Raw genomic sequence first — 13947 nt, 5'->3', positions numbered from 1 at the left:
AAATCAAATAAAATGTAGTTTTTTTTTTTTAAATAGAATGAGGCGGGGCGGATTGGGAATCTGTCCCACACCCTGCCTACCGGAGCGGCGGGGGCGGGGGCGGGGGATGGGGATGGGGGTGAAAACCCCACCCCCCTCTCCATGCAGGGTGGGGTGTGGGGAAGGGTCCATGTCTGGGAAAGGGTAAGGGTATGTCCACCGGACCCACATTCCCACCCAAAAAAAAAAGAAATTGAAAAAGACGAAAAACAAGAATGAAGCCAAAATAAATAAATAAAGAAGAAAAAGAAAAACACATTTTCTCAAAAAATATAGTTGAATCTTTTCTCTTTCACTCTCTGTCTCGGTCTCTCTCTCTCTCTCCAAAGAACCAAAATTAGGGTTAGGGTTCTCTGTGAAAGGCCCTCGTCTTTATTTGCAACCGAAAAGGGAAGGGTTTAGGGTTTAATTCTTTGGGTTTTTGGACACCCATTTAGGTGTTCAGAAATGGGTTCCTCTTCTTCTTTCTCCTCAATGATCAAATGGCACTCTTTCCACAAACCTATGTCCTCCCTACTCATACTAAAGCTCTTCCTCCTGTTATGGCCTTCTTTCCTCCCCAAAGCGCCGTCGTTTTCGCCGATTCGGACAAATTGGTCTCCTCCAGTTCAAGACCTTGGTCTCAGACCCCTCAAGCTTGCTCTCAAGCTGGGCTTCCGACATTTCTAAGCACTGCTCGTGGTTTGGCACCTCTTGTGACTTGAACTCTCAGGTCATTTCGTTGAACGTTATGGGAAATGGCCACCAAGGTAATTCGTGTTCCGATTTCACTCAATTTCCGCTCTATGGGTTTGGGGTTAGAAGGAACTATTTGAATGATATAGGCAAATTGGTCTAGAAATTGTTGCTTATGATTGCAAAACTTAGTGTGTTTAGGATTTTATCACTACCCTTTAATGGTTTTGATGGTGAAATCCCTGGTGAAATTTGGGGAATGGAGAAGCTCGAGGTTCTTGATCTAGAGGGAAATTTGGTAACTGGGTCCTTGTCAGTTCAGTTTGGGGGTTTGAGGAATTTGCGGGTTCTTAATCTCGGGTTTAATAGGATTGTGGAGGGATACCAAGCTCTCTTTTGAATTGTTCAACCTTGGAGATCTTGAATTTAGTAGGAAATGATGTGAACGAGATGGTTCCGGCTTTTGTCAGTGGGTAGAGGGTGGTGTATTTGTCATTTAATCGGCTTACTAGGGCAGTTCCTAGCGAGATTGGGGATCATTGTGGGAAGCTTGAGCAGCTGGACTTTTCGGGAAATTTCTTGGTCCATGGGATTCTGAGGAGTTTGGGGAATTGTAGTCAATTGCAGTCCCTTTTGCTGTATTCAAGTATTTTGGAGAAGTCATTCCGGCTGAGCTGGGTCAGCTTCAGAATCTCCAAGTGTTGGATGTTTCTAGGAATGCTTTAAGTGGTTCATTATCTTCTAAGCTTGGCAATTGTTCTGAATTGTCTATCCTGGTCTATTGGATATGTTTGAACCCCTTCTTGAAGTTAACAATAGAAAACAAGATTCTTTGTCGGATCAATTTGGTTCTATGAATGATGATTTTAATTATTTTCAAGGTAGGATTCCCCTCACAATGCTTCCTAAGTTGAGAGTTTTGTGGGCACCAAGGGCAACTCTTGAGGGTAGGTTCCCAAGTAGTTGGGGTGCTTGCGAAAACTTCGAGACGATCAATTTGGCTCAGAATTATTTCATTGGGGAAGTTCCTGATGCGCTTAGCTTCTGCAAGAAGCTTCATTTTCTCAACATAAGCTTAAACAGGCTAACTAGGAAGCTTGTTAAGGGGCTTCCAGTTCCTTGCATGACAGTATTTGATGTTCGTGAGAATGTCTTGTTAGGTATAATTCCTTGATTTCATGACAGTACTTGCTCTCCTGTCCCTTACTTGAATGGAAGTCCATTTGAACCTGATAATAGCCTATCCTCTCTGTATCTATCATTTTTCACTTTGAAAACCCAAGTTGAAACTCCTTCTCAATCACTTGGAGTAGAAAGTGGTATTGCTATATTTCACAATTTCAGGCACAATAACTTTACTAGAACTATCCAATCTATGCCAATTGCACCTGAAAGATTGGGAAAGCATATTGCTTACACATTTTTTGCTAAAAAAAACCTTCTCACCAGACCATTTCCTGGTAACCCATTTGAGAAGTGTAGAGGACTGAATACACTGATTGTCAATGTTAGCAACAACAAGATGTCTGGTCAGATTCCAGCTCAATTCGGTACAATGTGCAAATCTCTCAAACTGTTTAATGCATCTGTGAATCATATTACTAGACATATTCCTCCGAGTTTCGGGGAGTTATCTCTAGTTGCCCTTAACTTGAGTTGGAACCTATTGCATGGTCAAATAAGGGACCTGAAGTATCTCAGTTTGGCTAGTAATAACTTGACAGGCTTCATTCCTTCTAGCTTAGGGCAGTTGCACTATTTGGAAAAGCTTGACCTTTCTTCAAATTCTCTCATTGGGGAAATACCAGAAGATCTAGTGAACTTGAAACACCTAACACTTCTTCTGCTCGACAACAATAATCTCTCTGAAAGGATTCCTGCTAGTTTGGCCAATGTAACCTCACTATCAGCATTTACTGTTTCATACAATAATTTGTCTAGGTCAGTGCCAGTGAATAATAGCCTGATGAAATGCAGAAGTATTCTTGGTAATTCATATCTACAGCCTTGGCAGATGTTTTCTCTGGCAGTACCATCTTCCGATCTAAGAGAAAGGGATAGCAATCCAGAGTCTTATACTGTTGCTTCAGCCCCAAGAGTTCCATCCCAAGGAACTCAGAATAGCAGTTTGAATTTGATTGAGATCACTTCCATAATATCTGCATCAGCCATTGTTTTAGCACTCCATTTTAGCACTCCTAGCTCTCATTGTTCTATTCTTCTATACCAGAAAGTGGAACCCAAAGTCCAAAGTTATTACGTCTGTTAGAAAGGAAGTAACTGTATTTACAAACATTGGGGTTCAATTGTCCTTTGAAAATGTTGCGCAGGCCACAGGAAATTTCAACGCAAGCAATTGCATTGGGAATGGAGGCTTTGGGGCAACCTACAAGGCAGAGATCTCGCCTGTAATCCTTATGGCAATAAAATGACTTGCAGTGGGACGGTTCCAAGGGATTCAACAGTTCCATGCAGAAATTAAAACTCTTGGAAGGCTCCAACCTCCAAATCTAGTTACTTTGATTGGATATCATGCTAGCGAAACAAAGATGTTCCTTATTTATAATTATTTGCTGGGTGGTAATTTGGAAAAGTTCATCCAGGAAAGAACGACAAGGGCAGTAGATTGGAGGATACTTCACAAGATTGCATTGGATATAAGCCCGTGCACTTGCCTACTTACATGATCAGTGTGTTCCACGTGTTCTTCATCGGGACATTAAGCCAAGCAATATCTTATTGGATGATGATTTCAATGCTTATTTGTCAGACTTTGGTTTGGCCCGGCTTTTGGACACTTCAGAAGTGCACGCCCCACCGGCGTGGCTTGAACTTTTGGATATGTTGCTCCAGAGTATGCAATGACTTGCCGTGTTTCCGACAAGGCTGATGTGTACAGTTATGGTGTTGTGCTCCTCGAGTTACTCTCAGACAAGAAAGCTCTGGATCCTTCATTCCCTTCATATGGGAATGGTTTCAACATTGTTGCTTGGGCGTGCATGCATAGGAGACAGGGCCGTGCAAAGGAGTTCTTTACTGTAGGGTTATGGGATGCAGGTCCCCATGATGATTTAATTGAAGTTCTACACTTGGCGGTGGTGTGCACAGTTGACTCTCTCTCTGCCAGACCCACAATGAAGCAAGTTGTACGACGGCTGAAGCAACTTCGACCCACATCATGCTAGGTGCCTGGCAAGACTTCCATTAATTAACATAGCGATTGTAGGAAGGCAAGTGCCATTGTAGTTTGTGCTTGTCCACTCAGTTCTATTTGACTCTTTGTGGGCTGCCAATTGTAGTTATTCCACTTGTAAATTGTAATACAGTTTTGCCCCCCATTTTTTCAAGTTTCTTTTATATTCCTGATTAGGTAGGGGCTTGCCGATGAATCTGCAAAAGAATGCAGATATTTTATTTTCTATGTTGTATACTTGTACGTCAGTTTTTTTTTTTTTTTTGGTTCTCTAATAAAACCATTAGGATAGAGAGATGCCCGGAGATTTCGTGTAATTGCTTAATAATCCGATTCTTTCTTCTTTTTTGTCTGATGTATACAAATTATTCATACCATTGGATGATTCGTATACCCAGTTGAAGAAAATGACGTCCAAATTCAATGGCTGTTGGCGCCAACTTGAATTTCTGCCTTAACGCACACCTTTTTCCCTGGCTTTGCATAATGCACGGAGGATTTTACCGAACGTTATAGGATTGCCGCTGCAGGTTCGTAAGCAACATAACAATCATGTATTTCCATCTCCTTAGATCTCCCAACGTACGGAAAACCGAACAGGGTTCAAGAATGCGAATGGACCACAGCAATAATGTTCTTTGCTGGCCTCCTCTTCAACTCAAACGTCCACTCTTATCACAATTGGTCAAAGATCAATTGGATCCCTTCGTGCTTAGTTCTACTTCTACTTCTACTACGTAAATTGGCATCATATCAACGAAAAAGGCAACGCCGATTAAATGTAACAGAATTCTCGTAATCAAAGAGAGAATGAGGCCATATTCTTCATGACCCTTTTTACCATTCGAAGCAGCTGCTTCGTGAACTGAATACAGTACACAATTGACCATCTTGAAAGACAAGAAGATTAAAGTCTGAAACATGAAAGAGAGAATTCATTTTGGTTTCTTCCGTCATGGACTATTACATCACAAAAAGGAAGTAGGGTTTACTACTATATGTTTTAGAGGGTGTGCCACATCACCACCACCGGCATGCTTGACAAACTCGGCAGGAGATAAAAAGCTGCCATGACAAACACAGACTATTCTCACTTCCTCACCCTTCTTATATCCATAAAGAAAACCTTCTATCCATTTCCCATTGGGGCCGTCACCTTTGGTTGACACACTTGGCATACCTTCCAACACATTCCTCACAATCTCCTTAGCTCCTTTGTCTACATCTGTAGGTTTATTAGATTGATTTTTCATTGGAACTGCAGAGATTTTGCTTGATTTTCCCGTGATTGTCCTTCCCGTGTAGACTGGCGGTTTCCGCTCACTGTCCAGTGAAGACTGCACACTGGTTGGACTTCCCGCTTCTCTGCTTTTGTTCATTCCAACTACATAACCTGACACTTGGAAAGCATGACTGTGGTTGATGAAAGAACCAAAGAATAGCTCATGACTAGCCCATGAGTAAGGTTATGTTCTTTTAACATTGTGTGCTATTAATGGCAAGAAAATTATCAAATAAACTGAAGGGCGTGTCTCATATATAAATCACTAACAACGCATCCTAATGCCAAATATCAATATGGAACTAGTTATAAGGCCCAACAAATACAACACAATTCTGAACCGTTTAAAACCAAAAGCCTCATCTACTGCTTTAGCTTAGGATGCCTTCAGGGTGCTCGGATAACTCTCTGATTGCATGCCATCATTGATGGTGGAAAGTTCCAACACAATTAGTATGGATCCTACTCTTCTTTTTTCCGATAAAAAACTTCTAACATTTACAAAATCCAGAAGAGATCAAGATTATGAAGCAGAGTTAACAAGGTATCCAGTGGTTCACTGACTAACTCAATAAATACAGAAGACATCAAGATTTGTACTAAACTTTCTTTTCCCATCTGAGGGACTTTTACGAGGCTTATATTTCCTCAAAAGTATCATATTATTGTATCAGTAGACTTCATCTATTGTCAATGAGTAATATACAAGGTCCAAGCACTTCCAGGTTTTAGTAGCCACCAATTTGTCGCCCAATGGCAGAAATTATCATCATATAATCTCCTACTTCCAAGCTACCGGCAGATTTGAAAGTGCTAAATGAAGATCTAGTTCTGTTCTTCAACTTATAGCAGTTTTTTAATTTTTTATATTTCCCCCCCTCTGGAGGATTGGGGCGTGCCATGTGAGAGACGGTTAAGTAGCAGATTATGAATATTGTTTGACCCAGAGTGAAGAACCCCAATGTACTCGGAATGGATGATTAGAAATTTAGAAGCCCATAATTTAGCTTTTCATAATTTCTCTTCCAATGTTTTTGAAAATATCCAAACTAAAAAGTAACAGGATATTGTAACGGCTGGAAGTTAGTTAGTGTGGTTAGTTAATAATGTGGAATCAGTCGAGAGAGATGAGGGGTTAAAACGGGGAGTCTTATGAGTTAATGAAACGGTGCGTTTTGTTAAGTGAAGATAAATAATAGTTTTAACTGAACATGGGGCTTAAGGCGGTGAGTTGTTTCATTTGTAATACGGGGCGTTTTATCACTCGAGTATTATAAATACTGAGTGCATTGTAAGTAGTTTGGTATGCAGAAGATTAATAAGAATTTCGTCTGGAGGTTGGAGGTTCCTCGAAAGCCTCTTCCAAGAATCAAGAAAGTGATTCTTGGTTTTTCTCTCAATCTGTGTTAGTCATTCATTGTTTGGGAATTTCTTCCTCTTTGTTCTTACATTCTGGGTAAATCACTACTTTACTCATAACAATTGGTATCAACTAGCAGTCGATCCTGTGATGGCAGAAGGCATGCGTGGAGCTCTGAAAGGTCAGCAAGATGGGTCGCAGAAGCAGCAAGAAATGGTTCATAGACAGTTGGAGAATCATCAACAAGTTATTACTGCAATGTCAGAAAGGTTAGAACAAGTTCTGATATGTTACGATCTTTGGTTGAGTCTTCTACTGTTAATACAAATGAAGTTAGAGGTAATGAAGATAGGGTTGTTCAGAGAAGTTTTCGTTTGGATTTTCCACGTTTTGGTGGATGTGATCCTGCTGGATGGGTCTTTAAAGCTAATCAATATTTTGATTTTTATCAAACACCATTTCATCAAAAATTAATGGTGGTATCATATCATATGGAAGGTGAGGCATTAGTCTGCTTTTAACTCAAGTCAGTTCAATTCTTGGGAGTCCTTGGTTACGGCAATGCAAGTGAGGTTTGGGCCATCAGCATATGATGACCCAATGGAGGCATTAACCAAGTTAAAACAGACCACATCTGTTGCTATGTATAAGTCACAGTTTGAAGCCTTGGCAAATAGGTTGATAGGCTTGTCTGAGACGCATTTGCTTAGTTGTTTTGTGAGTGGCCTGAAAGATGAAATCAGGTTACCTGTGAAGATATTTAATCCAGTGAATCTTGAGGCTGCATTAGATTGGCAAAAATCCAAGAAGAGTACCTATCAGCTGTTAAAAAACCATGGAGAGGGGTTTCAGCATTGAGTGAGTCTATGGTGGAAGGCAACAGATTCCAGAAACCTCCCTTAGCAGTTAAGAAGGTTTTTTCTTCACAAATAGATGAAAAAAGAAAGAAAGGTTTATGTTACCATTGTGATGAAAAATGGAATCCCACGCATACATGTAAAGCCCCTAAAGTGTATCTGTTACAAGTTGAAGATTCTGTTAATAAAGCTTTAGAAGTAGAGGAGAAAGTGGATGAGCCTCTAGTGACCAAGGAACAGTTGGTGACAGATGTGGGAGAAGGGTTGGAGGTGTCCATAAATGCAATATCTGGCTGCTCTAACAATAATGCCATGAAGTTATTGGGAAGAGTTGGAAGTTGTGTGGTTGAAATCTTAGTGGACTCTAGGAGTACACATAATTTTTGGACCCATTGGTGGTGCAAGCAGCAAAACTGAAGGTACATGATGATTTGAAGCTACAAGTGAGAGTAGCTAATGGTGACAAGTTGGTAAGTAGTGGTAGTTGCGAAGAAATCATCAAGGTTCAAGACTCAAAAGTTTAGAATTCCATTTCATGTTCTAACTTTGGGTGGGTGTGACATAGTATTGGGAGTTCAGCGGCTAAAGACTTTGGGGCCAATCAATTGGGATTTTAATTCCATGTCTATGAGCTTTACAGTTGGGCAGTCCAAGATCACCTTACATGGGTTGAAGTCTGATGGCATTAGGCTTCAAAATGGGGAGGGCAGCTTGAAGTCTTCCTTGGTGAGACAGCAGGGTTGGTTTTTGCAGTTGAGAACTGAAGATCCAACAGAAAAACCTGGAAGTCAGGTGCAAGAAGTAGAAGAATTGTTACAAGATTTTAAGAATGTGTTTGATGAACCTGTGGGCTTACCTCCCACCAGGTCTTTCGATCATCACATTCCTCTTAAGGAGGGAACTGCTCCTGTTTCAGTCAGGCCTTATAGATATCCTCATTATCAGAAAACTGAGATTGAGAATATTGTTCAGGATTTGTTGAAATCTGGGGTGGTGAGGCCAAGTCAGAGCCCTTTTCATCACCGGTGCTTCTTGTAAAAAAATCTAATGGTTCACGGAGGATGTGTGTGGACTATCGAGCATTAAATCAAGTAACCATTAAGGATAAGTTCCCCATTCCTATTATTGATGAGTTACTTGATGAATTATATGGAGCAACAATATTTTCCAAGTTGGACTTAAGATCTGGGTATCACCAGATTCGAGTTATAGATGTGGATATTGAGAAAACAGCCTTTAGAACTCATGTGGGCTATCATAAGACATTACATCGGGCCAAGTTGGACTTCTACTGGAAGGGAATGCGCAAAGATATTAAGGCATTGGTTCGAGAATGTGAAGTATGTCAGACATGCAAACATGAAAATGTGCATCCAGCTGGCCTCTTGCAACCCTTACCTGTTCCTTCCTCACCATGGGCAGATATTTCCATGGATTTCATTGAGGATTTGCCTCTCTCTGGTGGCTACAATGTGATTTTTACTGTGGTGGACAGATTCACCAAGTTTGGACATTTTTTTCCTTTGGCACATCCCTATTCAACAAGTAAGGAGCCCAGGTTTTCTTCTCTGGTGTCTTTAAGCTGCATGGGTTGCCTAAATCAATTGTATCAGATCATGATGCCATTCTCACGAGTAATTTTTGGAAGGAGCTTTTCAAATTGCAGGGTACTTCCCTCAATTTCAGTTCTGCTTATCATCCTCAATCGGATGGGCAGACTGAGGCCTTGAATAAAACTGTTGAAGGGTATTTGAGATGTTACACCAATGATAAACCTAAGGAGTGGAGCTTGTGGATTTCCTTTGGCTGAATGGTGTTATAACACCACTTGTCACTCTTCCATTAGAGTCTGTCCTTTTGAAGCACTTTATGGTTACTTACCTCCCAAATTGGCTTCTTATGTAGCTGGGACTTCTGTCAATCCTGCAGTAGACCAGCAACTTAAATCCAGGGAGCAGCTTTGGTTGATGTTGAGGGAGAATTTGCTGAAGTCTCAGAACAGAATGAAGGAATTTGCAGATAGAAGGAGAACTGAGAGAGAATTTCAAGTGGGAGATTAGGTGTTCCTTAGATTGCAACCATACAGACAGAAAACTGTCTCCCTACGCCACAATCTGAAATTATCTCCAAGGTTTTTTGGACTTTTTCAGGTTTTGGAAAGAATTGGGACAGTTGCCTACAAACTCAACTTGCCTCCTCCTACAAAGATACATCCTGTGGTACATGTGTCATATTTGAAGAAAAAGTTGGGTCAAAATATTATTCCACTTCCTACACTGCCTCCTTTGGATTCTCAAGGACAAATGCAACCTGAACCTGAGTTGATCTTGCAAAGGAGAGTGAAGAAAATCCGCAACCATGCTGTCACTGACGTGTTGGTGAAATGGCTAGGAGCTTCTGTTGAAGATAGTACCTGGAAGCTACTGTGGACATTGTGTGATCGTTATCCCCACCTTGTGGGCAAGGTCCTTTAGTGGGGAGGATTAAGTCCTTGTGGTCAAGGACTTTGTTATGGGGAAGGGAATGTAACGGCTGGAAGTTAGTTAGTGTGGTTAGTTAATAATGTGGAATCAGTGGAGAGAGATGAGGGGTTAAAACGGGGAGTCTTATGAGTTAATGAAACGGTGCGTTTTGTTAAGTGAAGATAAATAACAGTTTTAACTAAAAATGGGGCTTAAGGCGGTGAGTTGTTTCATTTGTAATACGGGGCGTTTTATCACTCAAGTATTATAAATACTGAGTGCATTGTAAGTAGTTTGGTGTGCAGAAGATTAATAAGAATTTCATCTGGAGGTTGGAGGTTCCTCGAAAGCCTCTTCCAAGAATCAAAAAAGTGATTCTTGGTTTTTCTCTCAATCTGTGTTAGTCATTCATTGTTTGGGAATTTCTTCCTCTTTGTTCTTACGTTCTGGGTAAATCACTACTTTACCCATAACAGATATCCTTTGTATTTTACTGTGGAAATTAATATCCAGACAGCACCCCCACTTAAGAATATGGAGGAACCATGTGTCCTCTCTATAGTCTTGATCAATGATTGGTAGCCATAGACCGATTAACAGTCCCTTTGATCGGCTAAAGATCATGCCGGTTTTTGCTGATACAGAATTATAGGTTAATAGTATCCCATTAACAGAATTGTGTGCCAAAGATTGTCTAGAATACCTTACTTGGGCTATGCCTATCTTTATATCAATAAACCATCTTCTTATCATAAAAATAGATTGTCTAGAATACCTAGGAAAGTTTACTACCACTCAAAATCCGTATGATGATAGCTTGGTAAAGAAGAGAGAACATCTCTACCAAAGAATTAGGGCTGAACAAAAAACCCGCAAGTATCCAATTAAAAAGTCAAGAAAAAATACGCCCCCATGAAACGTTCTATAAATAAACAGAAGCAAATAAAAAAAGGTAGCGTGAAACGAATAATGAGTGAATACTAACACATTTGGCAAAGCTAGATTTGACAAAGGAGTACTTAAAGTCGCACTATAAGAAGGGGAAAAAAAATAACTATTCATTATAATTAGACTCTTGATCATATCACTGTGAAGTTAAATAGAAGTACTCAGCCTTTTTGGAACTCAAATCCTGTCAGCCTTCTATAACTCTTTAGAACACATTTGAATATCAGCCACCTCTGTACTAACATGGGTCAACAGCCAGTCATATAAACTCGATAAAACACATCCAAACTCAATACAGAAAACCCATCTTGATCATTTAAATAAAACGAAGGAAGAACTATTGGGAAAAATAAAAAGTGACAGAACGTGTATAAAATCAACAGATGCAAGCACACAAATGTCACCCACCCCAAGTTTCCTACTTGCCAAAATTTCATTAGGGGAAATGATGTAAAAGTCAGACACCAAAGTTAACAGCATCATCCATTTGGTACGCAGTTAAACATAAGATGTTTCAAAATCCGAGGAAAAGATAACGCTGCTGAACAGAGAAAGATGATGCAATTACCTTCAGTCGGTTGGCTTTCAGATTCCGAAATCCCAGAAGATCCACTCCCTTGGGAACCAACTGACCCCTGTGTTAATGTCGGTGGTTGGGGCTCCTCCTCCTCCAAACCACCAGAATTCAACCCATTCCCGTTTCCACCCTTCGATTCAACACCACAACCTCCTCTAACAGCAGAAACCCCCAAAGGCAACGCCACCGAGCACGAAGATTCCTCCACAACCTTCCCACATTGCTCTTTCTGATAATTCCCACCATCATTATCGACCCTCTTATTCTCCTCCCCGCTCTCCTCAACACAAAAATCCCGGCTCCGCTCCCTCGCGGCCTTCGAAGTCCTCTGCTTCTCTGACCGCTTCCGCTTCGCCTCCATTCTTCTCAGTGTCTGCAACTGTTTCCTCTTCGTCCATTCTTCCTCTGTCTCCGTAGGCAAAGAACAGGTCCTTATGAGCGGAGCGTAAGCCATAGGTACCACACACGCTGCGTCTTTATATCTTACCGGGTTCAAAAAGTCCGGTATCGACGAAGACCTCTTGAGCTGCTTGGCTCTTAAAGGGTCTACCCCAAACCGACCGTTTAATGAGAGGCCGAGGGTCAGCTCAATGTCCTCCGTATCTTCGCTTGGGTCTTCCAATTTCCGAGGAAAATGATTCCCGGATATAAAACCCTGTAACAGATCCCTCGGAATATTGCTCCTTTGCCTAGTCGTTTGTTGGGGGTCTCTGCTTCCAATATCCTCAGCTTGTGCCATTGAGATTTAGGAAGACCCAAATTTGCTAACTTGATGACAGAGTAGAGTCGTAGAAAGACAACCCGGAAAAACGAGAATAGAGAAAGAAAGATGATTGTGAATAGAAAATTAAAAAAACAAGGAGAACAAAGAAAATAACCTATCACCTATCAGTTACATGTTTTCCTTTGAAAACTGGTTCCAACATTGTTTCCGTCAAACCAAGAAATCTTTCCCGGCATAAACTCTCCCGGAGAACAAACCCAGCCATGAGACAAAACAATCGTCACGGAAAAAGGAAGGGTAATGGATTGAAAACGGTAATATATATTGTGTATATTCGCTAGCGAAATTACTTGAACAACCTTGCTAATTCAGAAATTGAGGTCGCAGATATGAGACACGTGGCGGTCATGAAGAGCCCCAGAGGACCACGTCGGCTTGAGAAACGAATCTGGAGGAGACACCAAACAAAGTGTCCCCACCTCGTTTTCTTACACAGAAGCCAAAAAGACATCGGGTTCGATTTCCTGTAGTACACGTGTCGTTCAACGAATCAGGAAGTCCAGTAACTGCCACGTCTCAAAGATAAAATTGGCCTCGTAAAGCCACAGACGACATGTACGCTAGAAACTCGGGACTCGAGTCAGATATTCGTCGCCGTCTGTTGATCGACGTGTCTCGCAGCTCGCTGCTGTAAGACAAAGAAATGAGAATTTTACACCACACTTCTGTTAATTAATACTAGATTTATTATTTTCTTAATTTTAATATTTTAATATGTGTGTTGAATTAAAATAATAAAAATGATAAATTATACTTATACTATGACTTTTATGATTATAATAAACCTTTCAACGAGTATGTTGAGATAGGGCTGGCTGACGAGCTCTGCCTCTCACTGTCCATCACTCTGATCTCAAATAACCTGTTTATTCATGCGAGGAGTAGGAGTAGGAGTAGGGGCAGGTTAGGCCCAAGCCCACCCCCCTCCACACCCCGCCTCCTATCCAAAAAATACACACACATTTATATATATATATATATATATATATTAGTAAAGGACAAACACGTGCATTGCACATGTGCCCAATTGCATAAAGATAAAAAATATTTTTAAAAATAAGATTTTTCTATAAAAATATGTAATAAAAAAATAGATTAATATATATAATTATGAAATGTAATAGTTTTATATATATTTTAAGATTTTCTCATTGATCATAAAAAATATCACATATACTATCTGCAAAATATCCATGACTGCATATCCAAAAGCGACTATTGGACTTAATATGCTATCATCATAAGTTTCTAAATAAACTTGATATCTAATAATAGTAAATAAATTATTCCTTATTGATATTAACAATTAATATATTAATTATAACATAAAACATTCACATTTTTTTTTCATATTCAGTTCTTTTGTTACAATTTTTACATTACATGTAATAAAATGGTTGATGTAATAAAATTTAAAGTATATGCACACTTTAAAATCTAAAACACAAATACAAGATTTATCAAAATATTGTTCTTCAAAAAGTAAATACGACAAAATATATTAAGTTTTGGGCTTCACTCTTTTTCTAGATTCCAATTTTTATCTCGATTGTGACGACGTTTGAAATCCTCTATATCGTTGAGTATCTCTGTGATACTCTAGTCAATTGTTTCAAGGCATTCCAAGATGGAGGGCTTGGGCGAGCTTATAATCATTTTAGGCACAATCCTTTTCGGATGACTTGCTGTCATTTTGCAATTTTCTATCGAGATTTTTTAATCTTGTTACAACTTTTATCATTCCGGATGGGAAATAGTAGTGAAAACTAC

General features: G+C 40.0%; 1 protein-coding gene and 1 pseudogene across 2 annotated transcripts; one reads left to right on the top strand and one right to left on the bottom strand.

Annotated features, from left to right (window-relative positions):
- The first annotated feature begins 617 nt into the window (after positions 1-617).
- Positions 618-3899, top strand: LOC121252170 (annotated as a pseudogene).
- Positions 3900-4814: 915 nt separating this feature from the next.
- On the bottom strand, positions 4815-12415 carry LOC121252245 (ninja-family protein AFP3-like). 2 transcript variants are annotated; one of them, XM_041151792.1, is made up of 2 exons: positions 11385-12415; positions 4815-5306 (listed from the first exon to the last, which is right to left on the bottom strand). In XM_041151792.1, the coding sequence occupies exons 1-2, from the start codon at positions 12130-12132 to the stop codon at positions 4876-4878; spliced, it is 1179 nt and encodes a 392-aa protein (XP_041007726.1). In that variant the 5' UTR covers positions 12133-12415; the 3' UTR covers positions 4815-4875. The 2 variants fall into 2 exon arrangements, with proteins under 2 accessions (XP_041007726.1, XP_041007727.1); XM_041151793.1 differs by having other exon boundaries at positions 4815-5300; positions 11385-12414.
- Positions 12416-13947: the final 1532 nt, after the last annotated feature.

This window comes from Juglans microcarpa x Juglans regia, chromosome 2S (genome assembly GCF_004785595.1).
Source record: "Juglans microcarpa x Juglans regia isolate MS1-56 chromosome 2S, Jm3101_v1.0, whole genome shotgun sequence".
Taxonomy (NCBI): Eukaryota; Viridiplantae; Streptophyta; class Magnoliopsida; order Fagales; family Juglandaceae; genus Juglans; species Juglans microcarpa x Juglans regia.
This window is presented reverse-complemented; position numbering and strand designations above follow the sequence as displayed.

Bases quoted from the DNA above. Each gene is read 5' to 3' on its own strand.
- LOC121252245 (XM_041151792.1), bottom strand. From the start codon at position 12,132: ATGGCACAAGCTGAGGATATTGGAAGCAGAGACCCCCAACAAACGACT. The intron at 5,307-11,384 runs GTAATTGCATCA...ATGCTTTCCAAG, and splicing joins TGAAAGCCAACCGACTGAAG to TGTCAGGTTATGTAGTTGGA.